Below are 24,439 nucleotides of genomic sequence, written 5' to 3' on the forward strand. Positions count from 1 at the left end.
GGACATGAGAGGATCACCCAAGGACACAGGAACGCACTGCAGGGCTGGAGTGGGACTCTGCTCAGGCAGATGGGGGTTGGAATAAGTAATAAATAAATTATTAATAATAAAAGAGTGGAAATGACAGTTCCTTACTCTGCTGCTGCTTCTGAACTCCCTGGGCATCACCAGCTGCTGACAAGAGTTTGTGCAACTCGTACTGTGCTTTTCTTATCCCCAGAGTCCATCCCAGAACAAGAGAAGGATACTGACCCCAACTTCATCCCCAGAGCTGGGAACTGGAGCATCACCCCCCTCTGAGCTGGGTGAAGAGACCAGGCGAGGGGAAACCTGAGGAGGGTCCATTTTTAATAAGCATTTATTTATAAACTGACACTTTTTTACAATTTTACAATTGTTTAAGTGCTTACAGGCATCTCTCTGGTGAAGGTTTAGTGTGAGATGCCAAGCAGGGAGAAAATGAGCAGAATACATTGAGGCAAAACTGGTTTGATCAAATGTCATGAAAAAAATTCTCTTTTTTATAATGAGTTTCATGATATAGGATTCAGTAATTTTTCTTAGAGCCTCAGGTCTTTGAGTGATAGGATCATAAATAGTTTTTTTTATTTCTTCCAAGGTAAATTTTCAGGTTTGTCAAGCTCTGTTGACTTTTAAGAAAAGGACCAACTTTTTCAAGAAAAAAATATCAGTGGCAAATTCAAACCACCTTAGGTAGAAACCTTAAAAAGTTAGAAGAGTTTTTGGTTTTTTTAGGTAATCCTGTGGTTTCTGACAGCTTACCTGGTGGTTTTTGAATACTTGGAGTTCAAAGTGCTGCTGCAATGAATTTTAAAATAGAGACTTGAAGCATGATAGAACAGTAGTGCACCGTAATGTAACAGGAAATATGAAAAGGGGCTTAAAAGTCTCTTTACCCACTCCAGAAACAGCCAACGGTACCTCACAGGGCAGAGCCACGGCTGGCAGCTCAGTGAAGTGATACCGGGCCACTTCCAGATTTCTGCAGCTCTGACCCAGCTGCAGCCCCAGGACAGCGCAGAGAAACCACGGGGTGAGGAGCTGGAGCCGAAACTCAGCCAGGCAGGAGAAGAGTTTGTGACACAGCATCCACCTCATCTTCTGCACCCCAAACCCTGCAGGATCTGTCCCAAACAGCTGCTGGCTCCCGGCAGGACCCCCCCAACAGCCCTCAGCCAGATGGAAACTCATCTCATCTCATCTCATCTCGCAGCATTTGGATTCACACAGCTTCTTGCCCCCGGCTAGAGAGAGCAGCAGAAACGAGCTTTAAGAACCCTTCAGGGCCAGGGGATCCCAAAGCCCTACCTTGGCCGGACGCTCTGCCGGTCCTGTGTGCTGGGAGCGCCTCCTCTTCCTCACTTGTCCTTCAGCGTGGCCATGCCCAGCGCCTCCGAGCTGTAGTCGTACTGGTTGCTGGAGGACATGGAGCGGCCCCAGGAGCACTGCAGGCTGGAGCCCCTCTTGCGGAAGGAGGACGTGAACCTGTAGAAGTTGCGGTGCCTGTTGCGCAGGTACTCCCGGTAGTTTTTGGTGAGCAGGGTGTAGAGGAAGGGGTTGATGCAGCTGTTGCTGTAGGTCAGGCAGGTCACCAGGTAGTTAATGCACTTTTGGGTTTGGGTGGTGAGCTGCAGGGAGCTGCTGTAGAGGCGCACCAGCTGCCAGATCCAAAAGGGCAGGAAGCAGGCCCAGAAGACCAGCACGATGCTGAAAATCATGATGAGGACCTTCTGCCGGGGGGATCTCTTGCTCTTCTCCTTGTGGGGGGGGTTCCTCTGGGACTCCAGGTAGGTCCTGGCCAGGCGCGTGTAGAGGAAGCCGATGATGATGCCCGGGGCCATGATGCTGGTGCTGAAGAGCACGGTCAGGTAGGTCCTGTAGGCATCCACGCTCCAGGTGGGCGCACACATCCTCTTCACCTTGCCCTCCGCCTTGCCCCCCTCGGTCAGCGTGACCATCAGCATCATGGGCAGCGTGAGCAGCAGCGACACCGACCACACGGCCCCCGCCGTCACCTTCCGGTAGCCCCGGGACCGCTTCAGGGTGTCCAGGGGCCGGGTGACGGCCAGGTAGCGCTCGGTGCACATGAGGGTGAGGGTGAAGATGCTGGCGTGCATGGTGAGCAGGTCCAGGCTGAGCAGGATGCGGCACCCCAGGTCCCCGAAGTACCAGTCCTGAGCCAGGTAGGTGCAGACGATGAAGGGGATGGTGGAGAGGTAGAGCAGGTCGGCCAGGGCCAGGCTGACGATGGAGCTGTACATGGGGGCGGCGCAGCGCGCCGAGTGGCACATCACCACCAGCGTGTAGACATTGCCGGCCACCCCGGCCACGTACATCACCGACAGCACCGTCCCGAAGGCCGAGGGGATGAGCAGGGGGCCGCCCCCGGGGGCAGCCCCGCCGCCCCCCGCCGCCGTCCCGTTGTCCCCCGCCGCCGCCGTCCCGTTGGGCTCCATGGGCGGCGGCGGCGGCCCCGGCACCTTCGCACCGGCCCCGGAGCTCCCGGCCCCGGCGGCGGCCGCTCCGCCCCCCGCGGGAGGCAGGGCGGTACCGGGCTGCCCTCGGGGGAAGGGCCGCCCCCGCCCCGCCGGGGCTCCCCCGCTCCGAGCCCGCAGCGAGCGCAGCGGGGACCCCGCGACCCCCGCCCGAGCGGGGCCGGCAGCTGCAGGGAGCGCTGCGGGGCCAGAGCCGCCGGGCGGGGACCCTGCGGGGAGCGGCTCCCCGAGCCGGGAACGGGGCTCCTTGAGCCGGGAACGGGGCTCTTCTAGCCGGGAACGGGGCTCTTTGAGCCGGGAACGGGGCTCCTTGAGCCGGGAACGGGGCTCTTCCAGCCGGGAACGGAGTTCTCCCTTCCGAGGACGGGGCTCTCCCCGCCGGGAGGGGCTCCCCGAGCCGGGAGCGTGTCCGGCGCCCCCGCAGAACGAGCCCCGCCGGGCAGCGTCAGCCCGCGGGAGATGCCTGAAAAGTTTTCCCGGCCACTCCGGCGGAATTTGGCGCTTCCCTCCCGCGGTGTGGCTGGCGATGGGGCTGGGCGCTGTGCTCCCGGTCACCGGGCACAGAGGTGTCAGCGGCCGGCACGGAGAGCCAGAGCCAGCCGCGCTCCGCAGGTGCCCCGCACAAAGCGCCCCAGATGCGCTCGGAGAGAGGCTGAGGTGGAGCTGGATAGCGAGCCCGGGCTGAAACAGCCTCCTTTCTCCTTGGAAATAGCTCGTAGTTTGAATTTTACCCTGAAAAGCTCGAGAGTGCTGTCATGAGATTTAAAATTCGAGCTTTAGTGGTGGCTGCTCCTTCTGAAGAGTGGGAGACACACAGTGGGGTGTACATGAGGTTCACAGAGACAACTTCTCCCCGCAGGCAAGAAGTCTGGGGACAGCTGCAAAATCAATAAGCACCTTCTATTTCTGTCTTACTTTAGAGAAAGCAGAGACAGGGCACTCCACAGTCAAAGGACAACTTCCCAAGGGTACCAGAGTGCTGTATTCCCTCAGCTACCATTGACTTCCAATAGGAATCAACTGGCTTTTATACCTTCAAACATTTTATACCTTCAAACATTAAACCAGAGTGCTAAACTGACCGATTTATGTTTATTTGCTTGCTTTAATCCCTCCTGAAAGTGCTTTTGTGCAAACTGGTGTCTAATTCTCCGTGCCCTGCTACGAAGCAGTGAAAGTCTCGTTGGCTCGTAGGAGCAGGATTCAGCCCTATAAAAATATTGTCTTGAGTGCTTGGGTGTAATCTGCTGTGAGGTGATCAAACACACAAATACAGCCCTGCTTTCCTTCCTGGTCCTGCTCATCAGCGTTCGTGTCTCTCTCCCAACGCGCTCCAAACGCTCAAAGCTACATCAGTGAAGAGCTGGCTCAAATAATGGTTTGAGGAAACTGAACTGAATCATTTTCAGGCAGGGGGTTACTTTATCAGATTCAGCCATGGCACCGAGTTCAGATCCGAGCGCTGCGGTGGAATTTGCTTTTTGCTGGAAGTTTGGACTGGGTCCCGTGCCAGCATCCTCGGCAGCCCCGCGTTCCTCTGCGGCAGCTGGACACAGCAGCTGGGAATGCAGGCGGATGCTTCACCCGGGCCAAATCCTGCCTGCACGGCACTCAAGGGGATTGACTGCCACACACTTCAAGTGAGATCCGGATTTGGCATAAACAGATCATCTCTGAGAATTTGGTTTCATGCAACTTTTGCAGTGCTGTCGCCTTTTGGTTTGAAGTTGTTCTCTCTCTAACAAAACTGGTTTTTTATCTGTCTTCATCTAGTGGCCAGGACAGAGGGAGAAGAGAGAATAGAACAGATTTTTTGTTTTCTGCTGTGTTACCTGATTTGTTTTGGGTGATCACATGAGGTGCTAGAGGTTCTTCTAGACAGAGAATTACTTCATCTGTGTAGTAAATACCTAATTTCAACTTCCCGCTTTTCCTTCAGCACAAGAATGCTTAATTAAGCACCAGTGAGCCTGAGAGACACTTGTTTTCTTGAACATGTAGGATACACACATATATCCATGGGAACTTAGTTCTGTTAAACTCTTCAAAAATAGTTTGTTGCCTGAAGTTGTTCTGCAGCACAGCAAAAGCTGTTCTCTGAACAAAAGGCATTTCTGCTCTCACCATGCACCGAGCCTTTTCTGCACACCCACAGGCATGAACAGAGCGCTCCATACCGGGTGGAACTGGGCCTGGAGCGTGTGAGAGCCCTGATTGATCAGAATTAAAAGGGGGACGATGCAGGAGTCTGGAATACTGATGTTTGCCATTTGTCTGTGTACACAAGGAATGCATCTTTCACCAGTGTGGATGACAAGTTTCCAGAAGGAGTGGTGAATTTTCCATTTCTCCAGCTGTCTAAGTAAGCACTGCAAGTGCTTTTTTGGAAGATGAATTTTAATCAAACAGGAATAGGGAGCTCAGTGTATAATTACTGTCAGAGCAAATCCTCAGGGACTTGCACACAAAGCCAAGTCATCAAGGATCAAATTGTCTTATGAACCTCAAGATCTGTTATTCCCTATGTGGCTTTCTTGTAATATTCTAAAAAGTATTGATATTAAAATGATGAACAATGTAGAATCACAGACTCATGGAATCACAGAATGGTTTAGGTTGGAAGGAACCTTAAAGCTCACCAGTTCCACCCCCTGCCACGGGCAGGGACAGATTCCACTGTCCCAGATCGCTCAGAGCTTCATCCAACCTGGTCTTGGACACTTCCAGGGGTGGGGCAGCCACAGCTGCTCTGGACAATACCTTGCACAGGTACTGCAGGTGCAAAATTTCCCCTCTGGAGCCATGTATGGCTCATGCTGAGCATCCCCAGCCATCTTAAAATACAGCTCCATGTGGCATTTTATCCTCTGCTTTCAATAAAACTTCATTCAGGTTTTCAGCACCTAATTTTAGAACTTCCTAACAAATTTTTTCTGCATGTTAGGAAGCAGACAGTAGCAGTCTCCGTGGTGAGGGCTGTTTGAGCAGCCATGTCCAATTTTTTTCCTTATAAAACCCTTGATCTTCTCTGTGAATAACTGGTGCTCCTTTGTCTGGCTGTGAAGGTCAGGGTGTATATGGTGGGCAGCTGAAGGCTGTTGCCTTGGCAAATTGAAAGGCAGCTCTCATTGCTCCATTCAGCTGTGACAGGATGCAAACTAAGTGTTGTCTGGACAAATGAGTGTTTGGGAGCAGAGGTTCCCTGTTGGGCACCACTTCGTACACGTTGTCCTCCTAAAGTACCTCCTGGGTGGAATTTTATTGCTGAGAGTGAATTTTGAGTTCAGGATAAGGAACATGTGAAATGCTGCATCTGTGTCCTGGATGTGAGCTTTGGGCAGAGGGGCTGTGGAGGACAGGTCCAGCCTTTGGCTGAGTTTGATTTTCGTTGTACAAGTTCTCCCTGCCCAGGTGGGCACTGATGTTTCTCGTGATATTCCTGTGTCCAGTCACCACATGGATGATTCTCTTCCCAACAGAAGTGCAGGAAGTGAAAAGACTTAACTGATCACTTGCCAGAGTATCAGGAAAGCATTTTGCTTTGGCCAGGTTCAGAGGGAGACGAGGCCTTGCTGAGTACCCGAGTGAGAAGGGCAGAGAGGGGAATATCTCTGGAGAAGCCTGGGGTGGGGTTTCTGAGATCCCAAGCATGTGCTGTCAGATGAGATGCTACATTCACCTCCTAATCCTTAAGGCAGAGGCTCAGTTATCACCTGTCAGTGGAATGTAAGGTTGCAGGGGAAGTGGATGACAGAGAGGTTTTGAAAGCAACTGCAGCTCGGTGTCCCACAGGAGAGCCAGAGGCTGATTTGGCTGCGTTGCTGCCTCAATAGCAGATCCTTTCTCAGGTTACCACCCACTGGTGAATAATCCCTGCAGCTTGGCCATCGAGTCTCCCTGGAGCAATGTTTATGCTCTGCAGCATGCACAGGGCCTTGTCACTCTCTGAAGTTGTTTCTGAGCCGGTCCTCACCCGGGTGCAGGGATTATCTGAAAGCAGGGCATGGTCACACCGATGGCAGCAGGGTCACTCCTGAGCTGCTCAGATACAAGGAACAGCAAATTTTATCCTTGACTTTTTTAACATCTATGTTTACATCTGTCCTATAGAGTTGAATATGCCCTTAAATTTAAATTTACAGTTATACCTTATTTCAAAGTTAGAGCTTTCTCCCCTCACTCAGATGTTTGAGGTGCAAATGTCCTAGCTCTGGAGGAGCCACTGGAGAGAACCCCCTGTAAAATCCCTGAACAGGAATGTGTAACAGGTTTCAGTCAGCTTTATTTCAGGAATGTAGTTGAATGGGTTTTAAAACCCCTCCCAGATAAAAATGAACATAGGAGGAACTTGTACTTTTAATCCCAGCACTCCTGATGCCCTGTGAGGACACAGAGGTCCTGGCAGGGTAAGGTCTGGGGTGCCACATGGGTTTGTGCCTGCAGGGGATCTGCTCCCTTTGGAGGCAGCTTCAGACCAGTTATAGGAAGGCACTCTCAGGGTCACTGAGTCCAATTTTATGTCATTTCAGGCACCTGTGTGGCAGATATGAGCCCAGAGAATCTGCTCCTCACCTCTCGTGCATCCAAAGCCATCAAACATCTTTGGGGTGCTGCAAAAAGCCTGAGACCTTCAGTACTGAAAATGACACCTGGCAGAGAATACAGTGGCCACGGGGAAAGGTGAGGAGATCAAAGGTTTTATCCTTGCTTTTTGCAGAAGATAAAGGGTGTAAAATGTGTGCTCTTTCAGCCACTCTGGATTTTTAGGATCTTCTCCTTGTGTAAAAGCGTTTGAGATCATTTTACCATGGAAAAAAAATACGTATTAATAACCCCAAGTCATTTCCTGCAGAAACTCAAACCACTACCATTACACTTAGATGTGAATTCTTTCTCCTCCCCTGAAAGACAGAATTGTACACTGGAAAAATAAAAATCCTCTTACTTTACCACACATGTGAGTGCAAAGGGGAATGTCTTGGCTCCAGGGAGGTTTTTATTGTTACACAATACAGCATCTGCACTGACTGGGCACTGCAGTGCTGGTGCCAAAGAGCTGGCAGAGATCTGGCCTGGAGAGCACAGGGGGGAGCAGCAGGTTTGATTTGGCAACCTGAGTTACCTTTTGTCTTGCTGGAGGAGCTCGGGGAGTCCAGTGCTCAGTGCAGTGTTGCTTTTGGTGCTTGATTTGTTTTTATTCAAGGAGGGAAGGCTTTAATTCCTGTGAAATGGCCTTTTCTACTGATGGAAAAATTAGAGACTTTGTATCTGCAGATTTCTCCCTCAAAGAGGGTTTGGCTCTTCGCACAGGCTAAACTGCACTTGGAGTGTGCAAAACCTACAGCACGTTTTCATCTCCAAAACCCAGCCTGTTGTTAATAAAGAGCTTCAGATGCTGGAAACTCTTTTTTCCTGAGTTCTGTGATATTTCTTGGTCCACCCCTAGGAATTGCCTTCAGGTGAGCAGGCTGCATTTCACGAGTGCTGTGAGAGGATGGTGCATCCAGCGTGGTGAGAGGAAAACTCTGCACTGGTTTGGAGGAACAGTTAATAGAGTGGATGTTGTTTTGTATTGGTTTATAAGAATTATATAAAAACTCTTGACAGATGTGAGAAAAGGATGGAATCCCAAGGAATCTCCTTTTGCCAGAGAAACAATTCCTGGTCAAGCCTGGTGCTTGGTGTCTGGGTCAGAGCTCACTTGAGTCAGTGTGAGCTTTTTCCTGGATTTCAGTGGGCTTTGGAGAAAGCCATTGATTAAAAACCAAACAAGAACAGAGCTGGGTCCAGCTTTGGGGATGTTTGAACTGAGTGGTGGCTCTGGTTGGAGGCTGGCAACACAACATCCTTTTAAAGGTGGATTATTTAACCTCCTCCAGCAGCAGCCACGCTCAGAGCATCACAAAGCAGGGCTGAGAGCTCTCCAGGAGGGCTTTAACTCCTAGCACAGCTCTTGGGCTGAGGGTGATAGCTCTGTGTGTGCCTCAAAACCTCTGCTTAGTCAATTCTCTCCTCATATCTTCCTTCCCTCACAGGTTTCTTCCTCCTGAACGCCTCAGAGAGGTGCTTGGTGCAGGTGTGTGTGTTACACAGAAAAGGAGACCCAGCAGCACACGACAGGGGATCTCACTGCTACCAATTTTATCTGTAAGCTGACTCTTGTCTCCACTTTCTAGTGCTTCTGAGGAAGCTGAGAACCATTATGTATTTTCATTCTAATGTTTCTCTGGCTTAATTACGTGAGGCTGTGTGTGGGAGTCTGTCAGTGTCAGATGTTGCTGCTGAGGGGGGATTTCAGGCAGTGAAACCCCAGCTGTGTGGGTACTATGTCAACTTCAGTGAGAGAACTGAAGTCCTCCTGATGTTTTCCCATTGCCTTTGGATCAGATTTTGCCTCTTCAGAGCTGTACTAAACTTGGTTCTAAAAGCCCTGAAATGGAGCAGAGGGTTTGCTCTACTTCCAGCCCCAAAATTACCTCCAGAAGAGCTTTGTGGCAGCCCCTTTCTCAGCCAGGTCTCTGCAGGGCTGTGCTGCTGGCCAAGCTCTCTGGGCACTGCTGGCTTTCCTTTGTCTGGAGAAGCCACACGGTGCCACGGCTCTGTGTCACCAGCTGTCCCCAAGGACCCCCTCCTGCAGGTCCCTGTGCCACATCCTCACCATGGAGGATGAAGACAAACAAGGCACTGGAGAGGAACAGCGATAAAGGAAACACTGGGATTTGTTTGTTTATTGGGGGGCTGTTTGGGGTTAATTTTTTAAGTTCATGGCTACTTGTAGACAATCAGAAAATCAGTGTTCATAAACCTGAAGCCTTAAGAACTAAACATTAGGAGAGCAGCTTCTTCCCTGCAGGCTGCAGAGAACCAGGTACATTTGCAATTCTTTGCTAAAAAAGGGGACTAGATCAGCATATATATGTAAAATCACTAATACTTTTATTACTGAAGACAGCCTAGGCCCCTACAGTTTGCCTAGAAAATGGAATATTTGATCCTTCCCCACTAATTGTCTGTTTTTCTCGTCTCCTGGCAGTCGGCACAAAAGCTCTGAAGTACGTGACATACGACAAAGAGAACACCAAAATCTGCTGTGCCATATGATCAGCTCACATTGCAGTGGGAATGTTCCTGGCTGCACAGAGCCTCCCAGCCATCACACTATTCCCTGCTATTTCCTGATGGGAATGTGTGCCTCTGCTTTAACTGTCTGCACTAAGTCACAAGTACTTCCTCCCAAAGCCATGTCAATGTTGTGTTTAAATCTAAAATACACCTGGGATTGGGGAGAGGGGGTTGGTGGTCCTGGGCACTGCTGTTGTTGAGACAGGTCCAGGAGAGATGCTTGGTTGATGCACCCTTCCCCAGGGTGGGGTTTGGTAAGGAACAAAACTCTCAGGGTGAGTTGGGATTTGCAGAGTGAACATTGAACAAAGCTGTGCCCAAAGATGTGAATCCCCCTTTTCCCATTTGGGTGAGGGGTATGGTGCCAGGGTGGGTTCTGTAAAGAGCTGTCCCAGCTTCTCTCATCCACCCTTCAGCAAATTTGCTGCTGGCTGTGCTGGTCAGCCCTGAGCCAGGGATGACTGCCAGTGTCACCCTGGCCGTGGTGACACGGGGATGTGCAGCTGCACTGCACAGACACAATCAAATGGTTCTTTGGAGCAGTAACTGACATCAGCCACTTCAGTCACCTCTGCAAGATCAAGAGCAAGGCGTGACAAAAAGAGAGGCCAGATGATACAAGCTGGTTTATAAAGCAAAGGCTTTATTATTATTCGCTGTGAGCCATCAGCAAATCTTCAACAAGAAAGTGCTTCCATCAAAGCTCAGCGTTATTAAAAGAGGAGATTTATCTTCAGCAGGATTTTCCTGCACTGGACTCAAGGGGAGAAATGAAAGATAAACATCACTGTGACAGGCAGAGTCCAGGGAGGAGAGCCTGGTCAGTGCAGCTGAATCGCTGCAGGCTTTTTGTCCCTGTTGGTGGGGAGCGGAGGGAGGCGATGCAGGGCTTGGAGAGAGGAAACTCAGTGTGAACACAGGAAAATGCCACAAAAATCTTGGGGGGTTTTGTCAGGCTGCCAAATTCAGCCTTTTTGCCCCATTAAGTGCAGCTGCAGGATGCTCTGGGCAGAGCTGAGGCTCCTGTACCCTCCTTCTGTCAGTGAGCTGCAAACACATCCCCAGTGAGCTGAGAGCAGGCTGTGCCTCTTTGGCCTGGGGTACAGAAGTCTGTGTTTGCAGATTCTGGGCAGAGACACAGTGAGTGCATTCATCTTTTCAAGAGATACACCTGGGCTTGGAAGCAGGACTACTGCTTAGTCCTGTCAAATATTGCAGGAGAGGTCCTGTACTTGGAGCTACAGTTAGAAATAGAAATGTCTCTAAGTTTTTGAAAATAGGGCCAGGAGCCTGTCTGTTTGAGGTGTGGCACCTTGGAAAGAAAAGATGGGAGGTGGTGTTGGAGTAAGGAATTGGCTCTCACAGGTTTTCATCACTGCCACCCATTAGGGGTGGATTTTTCTGCTGAAGTGCAGGAAAGGGGATGGGATTCCTGTGCCTTCCCCAGAGCAGGGAGGGTGGATGTGTGGGGACACACCTGCCAAGCAGCAGCTGTACCTGTCAGCCCCAGGGGAGATTTCACTGCTGAGAAAGGGCCCTACATTGCACCCCAAACAGCCTGGATGGCAGATAGGTAAAGAGAGGTTCTCTACTACGGGGTAGAGCTTTTCTCTTCCAGGATTCAGGCTGGTGAGCTGTGGGCTGAAGCATCTTTCCCAAGTGAGAGAAATAGCAGAAAGTATGTTGGTTTTCACTTTCCAAAGACCTGTTTTCTCCCCACCCCTTCCTAACCTCAGAAACCTTCCTAAACTCAGAAACATCTCCCCATTTGGAGCGTGGAGTTGGAAAAAGGTGGGAGAGTATCTGACAGACCTGCTGGGATTCAGGGTGGGCTTCCAGGACTTTTCTTAGATACTGGTAAAACATTGAATGCAGACACTGATTGTTACCACTTGATTCTCCAAACCTTCATGTTGGCAGTGGCTCTGGGGTTGTTCTCTGCACTGACACTTTGAATGAACTCACCACTGCAGGAGTATTTGTCTCCCAGAGATGTTTGCTCCTGTCTGGCTGTTGTGGTGGGACTTGAGCTGAAGGTGTCACCTCTGCTCAGTCCTTGAGGTGTCACAGCTCTGCTGCTCAGCTGAGATCCAAACACATCTCCAGAACCTCACACATCAATTCTGCCTTTAAAGGAAGCAAGAAGTGAGACAGAGGCATTTCATGGTGAAGGGAAAAAACCTCTTCCAATCCCTGTGGTAGTGCTCAGAGAGGCAATTCCATCCCTCCTAGAAAGATGCCAATGCAAAGGTCTGTCCAAGCTGCTTCATGTAGCAGGGCTGGAGAATGGCAGCAGCACATAAATTCTGCATTGAAACACTAGAAAACCTCAGAATTCTTGATTTAGATGGAAGTCCACTTTGAAAAGAGGATTTAGGCATTTTTAAAATGTTACTCTGTCTGTGTTATGTGCTATTTCCCCTTCCAATGGAAGCTGTCTGCACTGCATTATGTAGTAGGCTCTTGAAAGCATAACTAGTTATGTAATTATTAGAATTATATTTGCATTCCCAACTAGGCTGTGTATAACTAGTATGGTAATACATGCTAATTAAATACCAATTAATCATTTTAAAAAATGAGATCTGAATCTATACAGCTATCACAGATGTAGTAAATACTCATTGCTTATGAAGAACTAATCAGGTGTGTTTTAATATGCAGCCCTAGTCCTATATAAACACATTGTGCCAGTTATTTGGAACAGATTTAATGTGCTTTTTATTCATATTGCACAGCTACTGCTGACTGAGTGGCAATCACTGTAATGTATTTGACTACTTTGATATTAGTTCACATTAATGCTTCCAACTGTTCACACTGGAATGAGTTGTCTTCCGACCATCAGAAAATGCCCAAATTTAATAAGTTTTACCCTGTGAGGTAGAGGGGTTTCCTCATCCTTCATCCAGCCAGGCAATCCAGGTAGGCTGATGAAAAAAATTGTGTAATTTGAGGCTGTTTGGCTCTGGCAGGATATCTTCCATCTCTTTATCTGCAGGCTTGAGAAACTCTGTGGAAGAGAATCGATGTCCCCATCAAGCTGAGATGCTTCTGATTTAAGAACCATTCAGAGTTTCTGCTGCCAGAGGCAAACAGGCTTTTGTGAACTCAGTCTCTGGTATAAGTTTCTGCTGCAAGTTTAGAGTTGTGCTATAGACCTGGGGGGGATAAGCCCCAGCTGAATCAGCTGAACATGATGTCTGCTGCCTGCTTAACCTGGGAATGAGCCCAGGGAAAGGCTGGCAGGGTGCAGCCAAGCAGGGCACTGAAACCAAGGAGTCCCTGGGCACCCTGGCTGGGAGAGGCTGTGCTTGCTGAGGGCTGAGGACACTCAACACTTCCCATGAGACCTGGCTTTTGGCTAGCAGGGGTGTGTTCCAGACTTTTGCCATGCTGGGAGTTTGATTTTGATTTTTTGATTGTTTTTTTGTGTTGGAAGACATGTTCATTACAAAATCTCAGGGTGATTAAGGAGTCGCTTGGGCTGGGCAGGATCTGGGCAGGAGACCTGGTGATGTGGGAGGTGCATCCCTGTTCTGCACCTCCCCACTCCTGCTGGGCTCCACCACATCAGGCACCTCTGTCACACCCTCCAGGGAGGCTTTTCCTGCACTGAGGCCAGGGCTGAGGCTCCCACCTGGGAATTTCCCCAAATGACCCCACCTCAGGGTCCAGGAGCATCCACAGTGCTGGCTCTGGGTGCTCCTCTGGTGTCCCCAAGGGAGGGCAGAGCCAGCTGAGGGGACCAGGGCACATGGAGAAGGAGCAGGAGGAATGAGGAGATAATTAAGAACTGGGATGCCATGCAATTAGGAGTGGGGTACCAAAGTCTGGGTATTTTTTGCCTACCCCAACAATTCCCAAATAAAGTTTTGTGGCTCCCGAGGCATGTTCACCTCCAGTAGATCTGGAGGTTTCTTTAAAACAGAAAATCTGTTTTACACAAATTCCATGGGCTCCCAGGGCAAAAGTTTAGCAGTGACAGAATTAAGGGTTTGCCTGCACCCTCTGTTAATTGAATGAATATTTCTTCAGTAATTCTTTCATGTAGTTCAAGTAGTTTCTAAGCTCTGATGTATTTGCTGCCACTAGAAATGTCTCCCAACACCATACAGCCCAGAACTGAGCTGGATTTGTGGAGAATACATTTTTTAAATTTTATTTACTACCTTTTAGAAGTATCTGTAACTTTTGGTTACTTTTTGCATCAGTTAAGGGTTCCAGCATCAAGACAGTTTGAATTTTCCTTCCTGCTCTTAGTTTGTTCCTCCTCACTTTTAGCTCACTGATTTTCAGGGCCTTTACCTTTAACTTCTGGAGCTGGTGACACCTTAAATTGATTATATCAGCTCATTTGGTTTCATTTAGAAACCAATCAACCCAAATTATCTTCAGTGCTATGTAATAAAACTAAGTTCAAGCATTTCTCTCAAAGTGTTTTCCTGAGGCACTTCTGTGAGCTCAAGCTGTGCTGCACTTACAGGACAATTTGGGTCTGAAGCTCACTTGAGAGTTCATCAGCAAGGTAAGAGAGCACAAGTAATTATTCTAATTTCCAAGTCAAGATATTTGTTTGGCAGAATGGCTCTGTGCTTCCTTTAAAGTTTCTGCATCACACTTTTTTTTTTTTTTTCCCTTTTTTCTTAATAACTAGGTATAGGAAGGGTAGATATTCAGTTTGATGTCATTTACTCTCTTGATCGTGTAGTTTCTCAGCAGAGAAATACAAATTTGCTATTCCTAATAGCAAGATTTTTTTCCCTGCATATTGACAAGTAAAAAATGCCATTTTACAAAAAGCACAATTTAGATAGCTCTGGACAAAACCCAGTCTGGGTGCTGGAATGAGGAGTAGAAACAGGTGTGCTCTTCACCTAAATAATACAAGTATAAAAATGATGGGGGTGTTAAAATCATTGATTGCAGTAGGTGCCAAACATAATTCTGCATCCTGGGTAGGTTTTTGTTTCAGAGAGCTTTGTCTGGCCGTTTGCACCCTGCCAGGCTCAGAAAAGGGCTGGTGGTGATGGCAGAAATAGATATTTACAGGTGTGGAGCAGGCAGGTGTGTCCCTGACAGCAGCAGTGGGTGAGGCAAGGACAAACCTGGCACGTGCCAGCTCCTGACACAAATCAATCCCTGCTGGGCACTTCAGGGCAGCCTCTGGTGGATTTATTGGGAAAATTGATGTGGAGCCTTTGAATCCCTTGCTGGTTTGTGAACTAATTCCTGTCCCAGGACTGCAGTGAATGTCAAACCAGTCCCAAAGAGCAGCAAAACCCAGTCTAAAATACCAAAGTCAAGGCTGATGGAGCTGGCCTGGGATAGAGTTCACAACAGAAAACAATGCTGAAGCAAATTTCTGAGTATGGGGAATGTAATTATGCTGCTTCTTTTCAAAAGATAAATGGATGATGTTAAGTGTCATCACAGGCTTCTCTCATTAGGCTAAATTCACTCCAGAGTGCTTTTCTATTCAGAAGAACATTATGTGGAATAGAAAGTGCTCAGCCACAAAGCAAGCTATAAAAAGGTTAATGATTTTAAGCCAAAGTTACATATAAGCAGTGATAATGTTACAGCTTGTGCTATTCCATTTTTCTGTGGCAGTGCACATCTGTTCATTTCATTTCAATGCAGGTTTTGGTCTCGTAGGAGAGCTCTGGGTCTGGGAGCTTGGGTACTTGACTTTGCTTTTGTGCTGGGTATTTCAAAGGCCTGCAGCCTGCTACTGGCACTGAGGCTTTTAAGGATTTACCTCCTGGTTTTAAGGAATAATGAGCATCAATGGAATTAATGGGTACTTCTTAAAAATTAAAAAAAAACCCCAAAGCACTCTTGATTCTGCCTTTTGAAGAAGTTTGGGCTCAAAACGCCTCCCACTGCTTTTTTAAGTCACTGTGTCTCATTGAGGATGATGACAACTTGGACAAGAAGCAAACCTACTCCTAATATCAGATATTAGGAAGAAATTCTCCCTTGAAACAGATTCCCAGAGAAGCTGTGGCTGCCCCTGGATCCCTGGAAGTGTCCAAGGCCAGGCTGGACAGGGCTTGGAGCAGCCTGGGATAGTGGAAAGTGTCCCTGCCCATGGCAGGGGTGAAACAAGATGGGCTTTAAGGTCCCTTCTAATCCAAACCATTCTTTGATCCTGTGATAAGGAGAAGAGTGGCTTGTCACGAGACCCTCCAGGCCTGAAGGGCTGAGGGGAAAGAGAAAATGAGAGAAAACTCTGCATTCATTCTGTCCAGCAGCCTCACTCGTAGGGATTTTTCTTGTGCTGTTTATATTGAGGGAAGTGTGGCAGAAGAAAGACTCAGCTGTAAATAAACCCAAGTTTGAGCTGGAGATCAGCCTCCAAATGTGGCTCCTGTCACTCCATGTGACGAGTCCTGTGCTGAGCATGGCTCATGCTGCTCGTGATGAGCTATTTCAGGAGAGCTGGTTCCACCAGCAGGACTCTGAGGCTCGCTCAAGGCTCCCAACAAAAGGTGGTGTGCACGGTGGGGCTCTGGAGCTGGCTGAGGGATGGGCCAGGAACAAGGCTGGGGCTGGCCTTGTTAATTAACCCCAATATGGAAATGGACCAGAACTGATCCAAGGGTGAAACTCCTGAGCCAGGGCCCATCCTGGCTGCAGCCAGGGCCGGGCTCTTGCAGTGCCCAAGGTGCATCCTTGGAAGGGCTTTTAATAAATCCCTGCTTTATTCCTTTAACCCTGCCCAGCCTCTGCTCCAGGAGCCTCCCAAGGCATCACTCTGGGGTCGATGGCTTTTTCTGGAGTGGGGAGGAAGAGCTTGCCCAGAATAAATTTGACAGAGTGGAACAAAGTGTTCCCCAGAAATGTGTTCTACAGCCAGGAGAGCAGCAGCCTCCCTGCCAACTGAGGGGCCTGCTGCAGGAACACTTTGGCAAGGGGATAAAATTATAGCCAAATTTGTGCTAAGCAGCCTGATGGTGGGAGGCTGGATTATGCAATGTTACTGATACTCAAAATCCATTATCTGCTGCAAAGAATTTCTGAATGAAATGAATTGGTAGAGCAGATAGGTCTTTGTTTTCTTCCTCTCCACTCCCTTCCGAAAGCTGTGCATTCAAATACCTCCATTCAAATTCTTTGAAGTTGAGAAGACCAGGAGGACAGAGCCTGTAATGAACTTGAGAACAGGGTTAGAAAATGAGCTCTTGCATTGCCAGAAATTCTTGGATTTGTTGAGCCTTGGTCCTGGAAGGGATAAGCCAGGAAGCAAGCCTGAGAAAAAGAGGAAAAATACGATATCCTTTCCCTTCAGCATGCACTTCTGTGAGTGTAGTCATTTCTGGGAGAGGTATCAAGAGTTACAGCTGCTCTCAGCACTGCCAGGTGGGATGAGTGAAAGGCAGAATCATCACCATGTAGAAATTGGTTGTGCCTTGGAAAGAGTGATCACAGCTCAACGATGGTCTTCAACTGCATCTAACGATTTGCTGTGCGCAAACAAGAATTGTGCCTGATTTTCTGGCTGGAAAATGAAGGAAATATGGCTGATTTTCTCTCACTGGGGGTAATTTTGGCCTCACAAGGTTGAATTTTGATATTATTCAGGGTGTATTTAAGAACACATCTGTCTTGTCCTTCTTACAGTCTTGTTCTAGGAGCGAGGGAGGGCTGAGCTTGGGCTGCGGATGCCGCGAAGGGGTTGGAGGTGAAAGGAAAATGTTGTTTTTTGTACCACCCTCTCTGAGCCAGCACCTCCTGGAGCCCAGGAGAGCTGATGAACAGCAGCAGCTGGTGGAGATGTTTTGTGTTCTGCTGCTTTTCAAGGTCCCTCATAGCTGGACACAGACTGATCCCTTCAACAACCTCAGTAACGCAGAGCCACAGCCTCAGCTGCTCATTTAGCAGGGGAAGTGATGATATCCAGCATAAATGAACCCTCAGAGAACAGGGAAGGAGAAATTGCAGCCCAGGCCTGAATACTGTCTGTGTTGCTGTCTCTGAGCATTAAGGAGTCCATGTGGACCGGAGGTGGTGCCAGTGCACTCAGTGCCCTGACTTTTCATTTTGGGCTTTGAAGCCACCTTGAAATGACTCCCCCAGCTTGCACAGGTGAGGGGTGTGTACAGCTGGGGATGTGTGTGATGCCGTGGGGACAGTCTGTGCTTACAAGTTTTGATGTGGAGCTGTCCTGGACTAACACAAACCCCTTTTGGCTCAGACTTTTGCTGTCCTGTTTCCTCCAGGCTGCTCTGCCAGTGGAGGGGAGCCTTCCCAGGGATTGCTCCTCTGGCACTCTGTGGAAACTTGGACCAGCTGCTTCCCCCTTCTGCATTCCCAGAGCAGTTCCTAAACAGAAACATTCCTGCTCTGAATTTCCAGTGCCACTTTGGCAATGCCAGTCTTGGGTTTTCCATATTCCTTCTTTGCATTTTGTTTCCTTTCAGCTTTTGAGTTTATTTCCCCTTCCCTGAGGGAGTGCTTATGTTCTCAGACTAAAAACAGAAGTCCATTCAGTTTTCTATGAAGGTTAATTTATTAAAAATATCGTTTTAGTATCCTTTCACTTTGTACTTTACATATAAAAATATTTATTTTACTAAAACCACATATTTCTGATGGAGAAATGTCTGGGCATTAAAAAAATCAACCACTGTCCAGTAGTTTCAGTATATAAATATTTCTGTGGTACAAATCATGATTTTATGGAGCAAAGCAACCCGAGATAACCACTGAAGTTCTTAATTTTAACTGAAGTTAATTAATTATAAGATTATTTTAGCTGAGGTGTGAAATTTTCATGCACTAGAGCCTTGCTGCAACCTCTTGAATCCTAGAAATGTTAGTGTTTAAGCTTCAAAATATGGCAATTTTCAATTTTTAAATTTTTTTTTATTAATTCAGTAAAAGAACAGTTGAAGTTAGGTAAAGCCTTGCTAAAGTTTCATGAGAAGCTGCTCCTAAACAGCAAAGCTGTATTTTGTAGTTGCTTCCTCTTAGATGATGCAGCTCTGAGGTGCTCTGAATTGGAGAATTTTAGACCTCAGGTCTTGGGAGCCAGTTGCTCCATCATGAGCTTTCCAGAGCAGACAGGCATGAAAAGCCCAAAGGAAAAGCTCTGGAACAAAACCTGTCAGGCTGTGATGTTCTTTGACACTCAAAATGCTCTGAGAAAATATTTTGTTCTGGAAAATAATAATAATAACAATAATAATAATTGGAATTATTTTTGTTTGTTTTGTGTAGAAGACAAGAGAGGGAGATGTGTTGTTCAGGGATGCAGAGTCTCACCTCTCTTGGAGTCCATGCTGCAAACCAAATCTGAGCTGATAGGAGGAGTTATTTTAGCACAGGGCTATCAGTCTTTAACCTCCCTGTCCTGGAAGAGCCCTTGGCAGTCACCTCCAGGTATTAAATCAGGCTGTCAGCACCCATAGGTCTCTCCAACAAGGCCTTAGGGGTTCTGCAGCCACGAGCCAGACAACCCAGTAAAAGCCAAAATATTGTTGGCAGAGAAGGATTGGAAAGCAAAAGAAATGATGGCTGGAGTGTGAAGGAGACGCTTCCTCTCTGGGATGTGGTTTGCTGCCTCAGTCACTCTGTGTTTTCCTGCTCCTCCCTGCCACAGTTGTCACCACTCCTGGAGCACAAAATCCCTTCTCAGATTCCAGGAGCCTCTTGGTCTCTCACAGGTCTGTCTCCTCATGACACTGCTGTGAATACAAAGGGCTCTCTGCTTCTTTTTCTCCTGTTTTCTTCCCTCACAGCCACTGCTGAACAGAAATTAGGTATTCATGTGACACAGGGCTTGGGGAGCAGCTCCCAGGGTGTCCCTCCAGCAGTGCAGCTCTGCTCTGATCTGTGTCCAGCCCCAGCATGACCCTGCTGGCAGAGCTGGTGGGACCTTCCAGAAGATGGAAAATGGTTCTGGAGCTGGTGTGGTGGCAGGAATTGGTTCTGGAGCTGATGTGGTGGCAGGAATTGGTTCTGGAGCTGATGTGGTGGCAGGAATTGGTTCTGGAGCTGATGTGCTGGCAGCACCTGAAGTGCCATTTGCCAAATGCTGTGTCCACTGCATTTTCCAAACAGCAGAACAGGTGAATAAACCAGCCCAGTGCAGCTGATTGTGGAATAACTGCAGTGGTCAATATAGGTAAAAAAGCACTGCCCATGTGCTCCTCAGGTCTCTTGGCTGAGGAAGAAAGTAGTTCTCATTAGTCTGCAGACAGGTCTTCAGTGAAATGGATTTTAGCTTTTGAAAATCAATCAGTAGAATCAATCTACAGTAAAGTCTTTTACTGATTAAATATCACATCAACCTCCTTTGAGGACAAAATAAACCTCTTTAACTGCTCAAACTCTTAAGGAGAGACCTCCAGGGGACAGCAGAAAAGGGGAAGAACATCTTCATTTCCTTGGTGTTTGATGGAGTAATCCTATCCCACCTCCTTTGCTCCTGGCTCTCCAGAGTATATTCTGATTAAAAGGCTCAGCCTTCCAGCTCTTTCCAGATTTGTACAGATCATTAGAAAGAACATTAACTGGTGCTTTTTTTATGCTTTGTGGGTTGCTGGAGTGATGTTTGCAAGCAGCTGTAGGTTCAGAGGAGTCCATGGCAGTGGGAGCCTCATCTCAATGTGCTGCCTCGTGATACATGAGCATGAGTATTCTTCTTCTTCTGCAGTGACATTCTTTATTTTGCAGAAAACAGTACTTGGAGAAAAGAGGATTTTTCTCCAGGGCCATGTCACCAAAGGCCAGACTAAAACCTGTCTTCACCTTGCTATTCCTGCCTCAATGTGCAGTTTTTATCACCACAATGAAGGACTGCCAGGTGTTGTGTGATGCACAAAACCAGGACCTGAGAGCCTTTTGTGTACACATCTTGTTTCCATCCTGAAATGTAAAAGTGAGGAAGCAGAACCCCTAGGGAAACACCTGCTCTAGCAGAGCAGAGAGCTTTCCTGGGAGGCTGGCTACAAACTTCCAGCTTCTGGGGGGTACAGAAATCTTCATGCAAACCCATTTGTAGTTGCAGCCCATGAGGATTCTGCCAAAACTGAAGGTAGATCTTGGGCCAGATGTTTTATCTGTCGTATATTGTAAAATGTGAGTAAGAAAACACAATTTGTAACATCACCCTTTGGGATTTTACCTTTCAAAACCAAGGACTTCACTCAGGGTTATCACGTTGCTCTTGAAAGCAGAGAATCTGAACAATTTATTTAATTGAAATGTTAAGTTTATGCCACTTTCACATGTTGGTAGACAAGTTGTGGGCTTGGAACAGGGCCATGTGTTTGCACCAGCAGGAAATTAAAATTGCCACCTACAGGCTGCTACTCTGTGCTGGTGACTCAAACTGTGATGACAATTGAAGCTGTGTTTTGGGAACAAAATATTAGCACTGATTATGATTCTCCCCGTCGGCAAAAGAGTGTGGCACTTGCTGAGAAATGTGACCCATCAAGGTTATAAGTTCTTAGGATTTTTATTTTTTTTTTTTGAGGAGAACAATGCAATTTTTTTGTGGCTAGAAGATCATGTTAATTATTTTGAAGGTCTGCAGAGAGCTCTCCACTACTGTTGCACACAGAAGAGCTGGAAGAAGGGTGGTGACCCTACGTGGTCACCACCACTGATGCAGCTGACAGTATCATGATCTTAAATTTGCTTAATTATTATTTTTTTTTAATTCCCTGATCTTTCCATCTTTGTGCAATTGTGTGTTTGCTGTGCTTGGAATTTGAACAGGTATTTTGGGACTGGATGGTTGGTGTTATGTTTCTGGACATCAGGGTCAAGAAATGTTACTTGATCATCAAAGTGGGTTTTTTTGAGGGGAGGAGGCTGTGTTGTGATGGAACAGGAATGATTATTTTTAACCTTTCACCCCTAGGAATTGGTGAAAACAACAAAGATTTGCTCAATTTCTCAGTTTACCTGCTTTTATCATTGATGTAATGGGAGAAACAGAGAAAATTCCCTGTCGCCAGCACATTGCAGCCAGCGTGGGGTGCAGGATGGATGTGCTGGGGCTTGGTGGGGTTGCTGTGGGAGGAAACCTTCAGGGGGATGAAGAAGCCACGCCAGGAGCTCTCTGCCTGCAGCAGGAGTGGAGTGTGTGGGCATGAGTTTGGCTGGGAGCTGGAAGAGCAGAGGATGTCAGGACCAGCCAAAAGTGAAAAACTCTCCCTGTGCCCGTAGGGGCCAAAGTGATTTTGGGAGCCTGAGGGGTTTTATTTGGATGTGCTGCAGTGTGGAATTCTGTAGGAATAACCAAAGAGATGCATGGAATCCTTGCTGTTTATTCAAAGTACTGCTGCTTGCAATACTACAATACTACAGCATAACCACCAACACACTGATAATCTCCTAAATCCCATCTCTCTCTGACCTCCTGGGCTGTTTTTATGGACATGTTCTTCTCTAAAAGCTGAAAGAACCCAAATGACTCCTTGTGTTCCTGTGCCAGACAGTGAAATTCCTGGGAAATGGGTTAAATTGTCCCTGTACTCATCAGAAAAATTATGACTGAAGACAGAAATTCTACTGCATCAACGTTGTTTTTAATCAGATTTTTATTAAGTGGAGCAGCAGATTTAACAGTTTGGTTCTCATGAGAGATTTTATTTAGTTTATTTTCAATTCACACTTCAGACTTGTCTGGATTGGCCTTTTTGCTGTGTAGCAGCATTTATCACAGTGACAGGATCAATAAGGGAAGGAAATTTGGTATATGCCATGGCTTGTCTGTGTGCATCAATACCTAAAAGTAAAAAAAACACCCAAACTGTCTAGAGATTTTTGCATTCTTGTTTCTAGATGGCAAATTTGAAAGCTTCTGAAAATCACTTTAAAATTTTCCTAGAGTGTGTTTTCTGTGAAGAAATGTTTCCTCAGAAAAATGAAAGTATTTTTGCAGGAACTCAGATTCTACCTGAGCTTTCCATGGGAATTCTTCTGAGGAATTAGTTGTCACAATATAATTTTCATCTGGTGAAATTTCTTTATCACTATCAAGGAGTTATTCTATTGAAACCAATATTTCAGAAGAAAACTCTCCTTAGGAAAACTTAAAGAAAAAAATGGAATATTTTAATCTGCTGCCCATTCAGGAGAACCAGCAGAAATCAACTTAGTCTTAAAGTCTGTATTTTTGGCCAGTCCAAATTTAAAGGGGAGATTTCACCAGAAAAATGTGCAGCAGTGACATTTAAAATTTCCTTGTTAAAACAGGCATTTCAGATTAGTCATCAGAAATTGAACACAAATCCTGAGGATTTGTCAGCAATATCTAATGGTGAGAACAAACTGTTTGCATTTGCTGCATCTTTACATTGTAGTAAATATTAATATACATCAGAAATTAGTGAGTGTCTGTGTTGTGTTTTCATGGGATACCATCAAGACAAGATCCTCTGCCTGGCCAGAGAAAGGAATTACAAATACCCAAGGAAATAAGCACATTTTAAGCTGAAATTCTGTTTTTTCTGAGTGCTTTGAGGTCTGTGTACAGAGCCCATGGAATTTGCCATGGGGCCAGGTTTGATTTGTACCCAAGGACCCCGAGGTGACCTGCAGAGCTCTGTGCCCTCCTCCTTTTGTTCCTGCAGAGAAAAGCTTCTCTTGCTTTAAATTCAGCTGCTTTTCTCTCCTCCTCTGGTTTTGGACAACTATTTGGGGAGCAAAACATCTTTTAAAAATGGATCCATCCTGGAAGGCTCTTGCAGAGGAGCCAGCAGGAGTTACCTGGCTCAGCACTTGGCTCCTCTATTAAAATTCTCTCCAGGACTGGAGGAGAAATGCTCCATCCCTTTATGTAGAAACTCCAGATTCCCTGTCTGCTGTTGTGGTGCTTTTCTCATGGAAAACTTCACTTCAGGCTCTGGGTGAAGCCCAAGGAGCCTGGTTTAGGGTAGGACAGACCCAAACAGGAGCACTGAGGTGTGGGGATGCACCTGTAAAGTGCCCTCAACCCCTTTTGCAAATTCCTCATTCAAGACAACATCATTTATTTATTTTTTTAGCACGTCTTGATTCCCCTTAACTCCCCCTGTTGCTGCTGACACTGGTGCATATCATGGCTGCTGTATAAATGTTCATTTAATCATAATGAGGCAGCAAAGCTCCAAGTTTCCCTGGTGCCTGAGCTGCTTTCAGTGTCATTTTTGTTCTTGTGATGTTTTAGCATAAAAATATCTTACTAGAGGGTATGGAGAGGTATCAACAATTTTTATTTTTTTTGTTCTTTTAAGTTTGCAGATGATCCAGCACAGCCTGAGTTTCACTGTTGCTGACAGGCCCACTATGACTAAATACAAAATTAAATTTACAGCTGGAATGGAGGGATGGCAGGGGAAAGACTTTCCAGTGAGAAGTGTTGCGAAATAGAAATTTGTGTGTTCTGGAAGGAGCTCAGAGATTCTGATTCATTAAAAAAAAGAATTTAAAATAAATAAATAAGAAATTATAAAAGAATTTCCTCTGGCAGCAGAGGCTCCCAGCTCCTGGCACGGGCAGGAAGCAGCACACCCAGGACAGATGACTTGTTGCCACAATTTTCACTTTCTCTGTCTGAAGCTATCCAGGCTTGCAGCCCAGAAGAAAAAGAACAAGAATGTACAGTATCAAAGTGTTCTGACCATTAATTCTCTTCCTTGAAATAAGATGTTCTCACAATGGCCAGAAAAATGGTACATTTTAGTCCTTTTCCATAAGAAAATTAACTCCTTATGGTCATTTGCTCTGCACATATCAGCCCTTCTGACAGTTTCCCTGGTTAATTTTGAGTGCCTTGGCCAAATTCAGCTTAAGCAAAC

At 47.0% G+C, this 24,439-nt stretch overlaps 2 protein-coding genes across 3 annotated transcripts in view; one reads left to right on the forward strand and one right to left on the reverse strand.

Moving 5' to 3' along the window:
- Positions 1–24,439, forward strand: part of OGFOD3 (2-oxoglutarate and iron dependent oxygenase domain containing 3) — an 82,806-nt gene that overhangs the window by 54,020 nt on the left and 4,347 nt on the right. Inside the window, exons 9-11 of one of the 2 annotated variants that reach the window (XM_086857399.1) lie at positions 7,046–7,196; positions 8,552–8,663; positions 9,550–10,157. In XM_086857399.1, coding sequence (XP_086713525.1) covers positions 7,046–7,196; positions 8,552–8,663; positions 9,550–9,567 — 281 coding nt within the window. In that variant the 3' untranslated portion in view covers positions 9,568–10,157. Of the gene's footprint in view, positions 1–7,045; positions 7,197–8,551; positions 8,664–9,549; positions 10,158–24,439 lie in introns of those variants that run through there. The other variant, XM_086857398.1, reaches the window with a different exon arrangement.
- Positions 328–2,477, reverse strand: LOC111937244 (urotensin-2 receptor-like). Its single transcript, XM_023938511.2, has one exon. The coding sequence runs from the start codon at positions 2,475–2,477 to the stop codon at positions 1,380–1,382; it is 1,098 nt and encodes a 365-aa protein (XP_023794279.2). The 3' UTR covers positions 328–1,379.

The sequence above is a fragment of the Cyanistes caeruleus genome, chromosome 19 (genome assembly GCF_971803275.1).
Source record: "Cyanistes caeruleus chromosome 19, bCyaCae1.hap1.1, whole genome shotgun sequence".
NCBI classification, from domain to species: domain Eukaryota; kingdom Metazoa; phylum Chordata; class Aves; order Passeriformes; family Paridae; genus Cyanistes; species Cyanistes caeruleus.

Coding starts and splice junctions, on each gene's coding strand:
- LOC111937244 (XM_023938511.2), bottom strand. CDS start 2,477: ATGGAGCCCAACGGGACGGCGGCGGCGGGGGACAACGGGACGGCGGCG.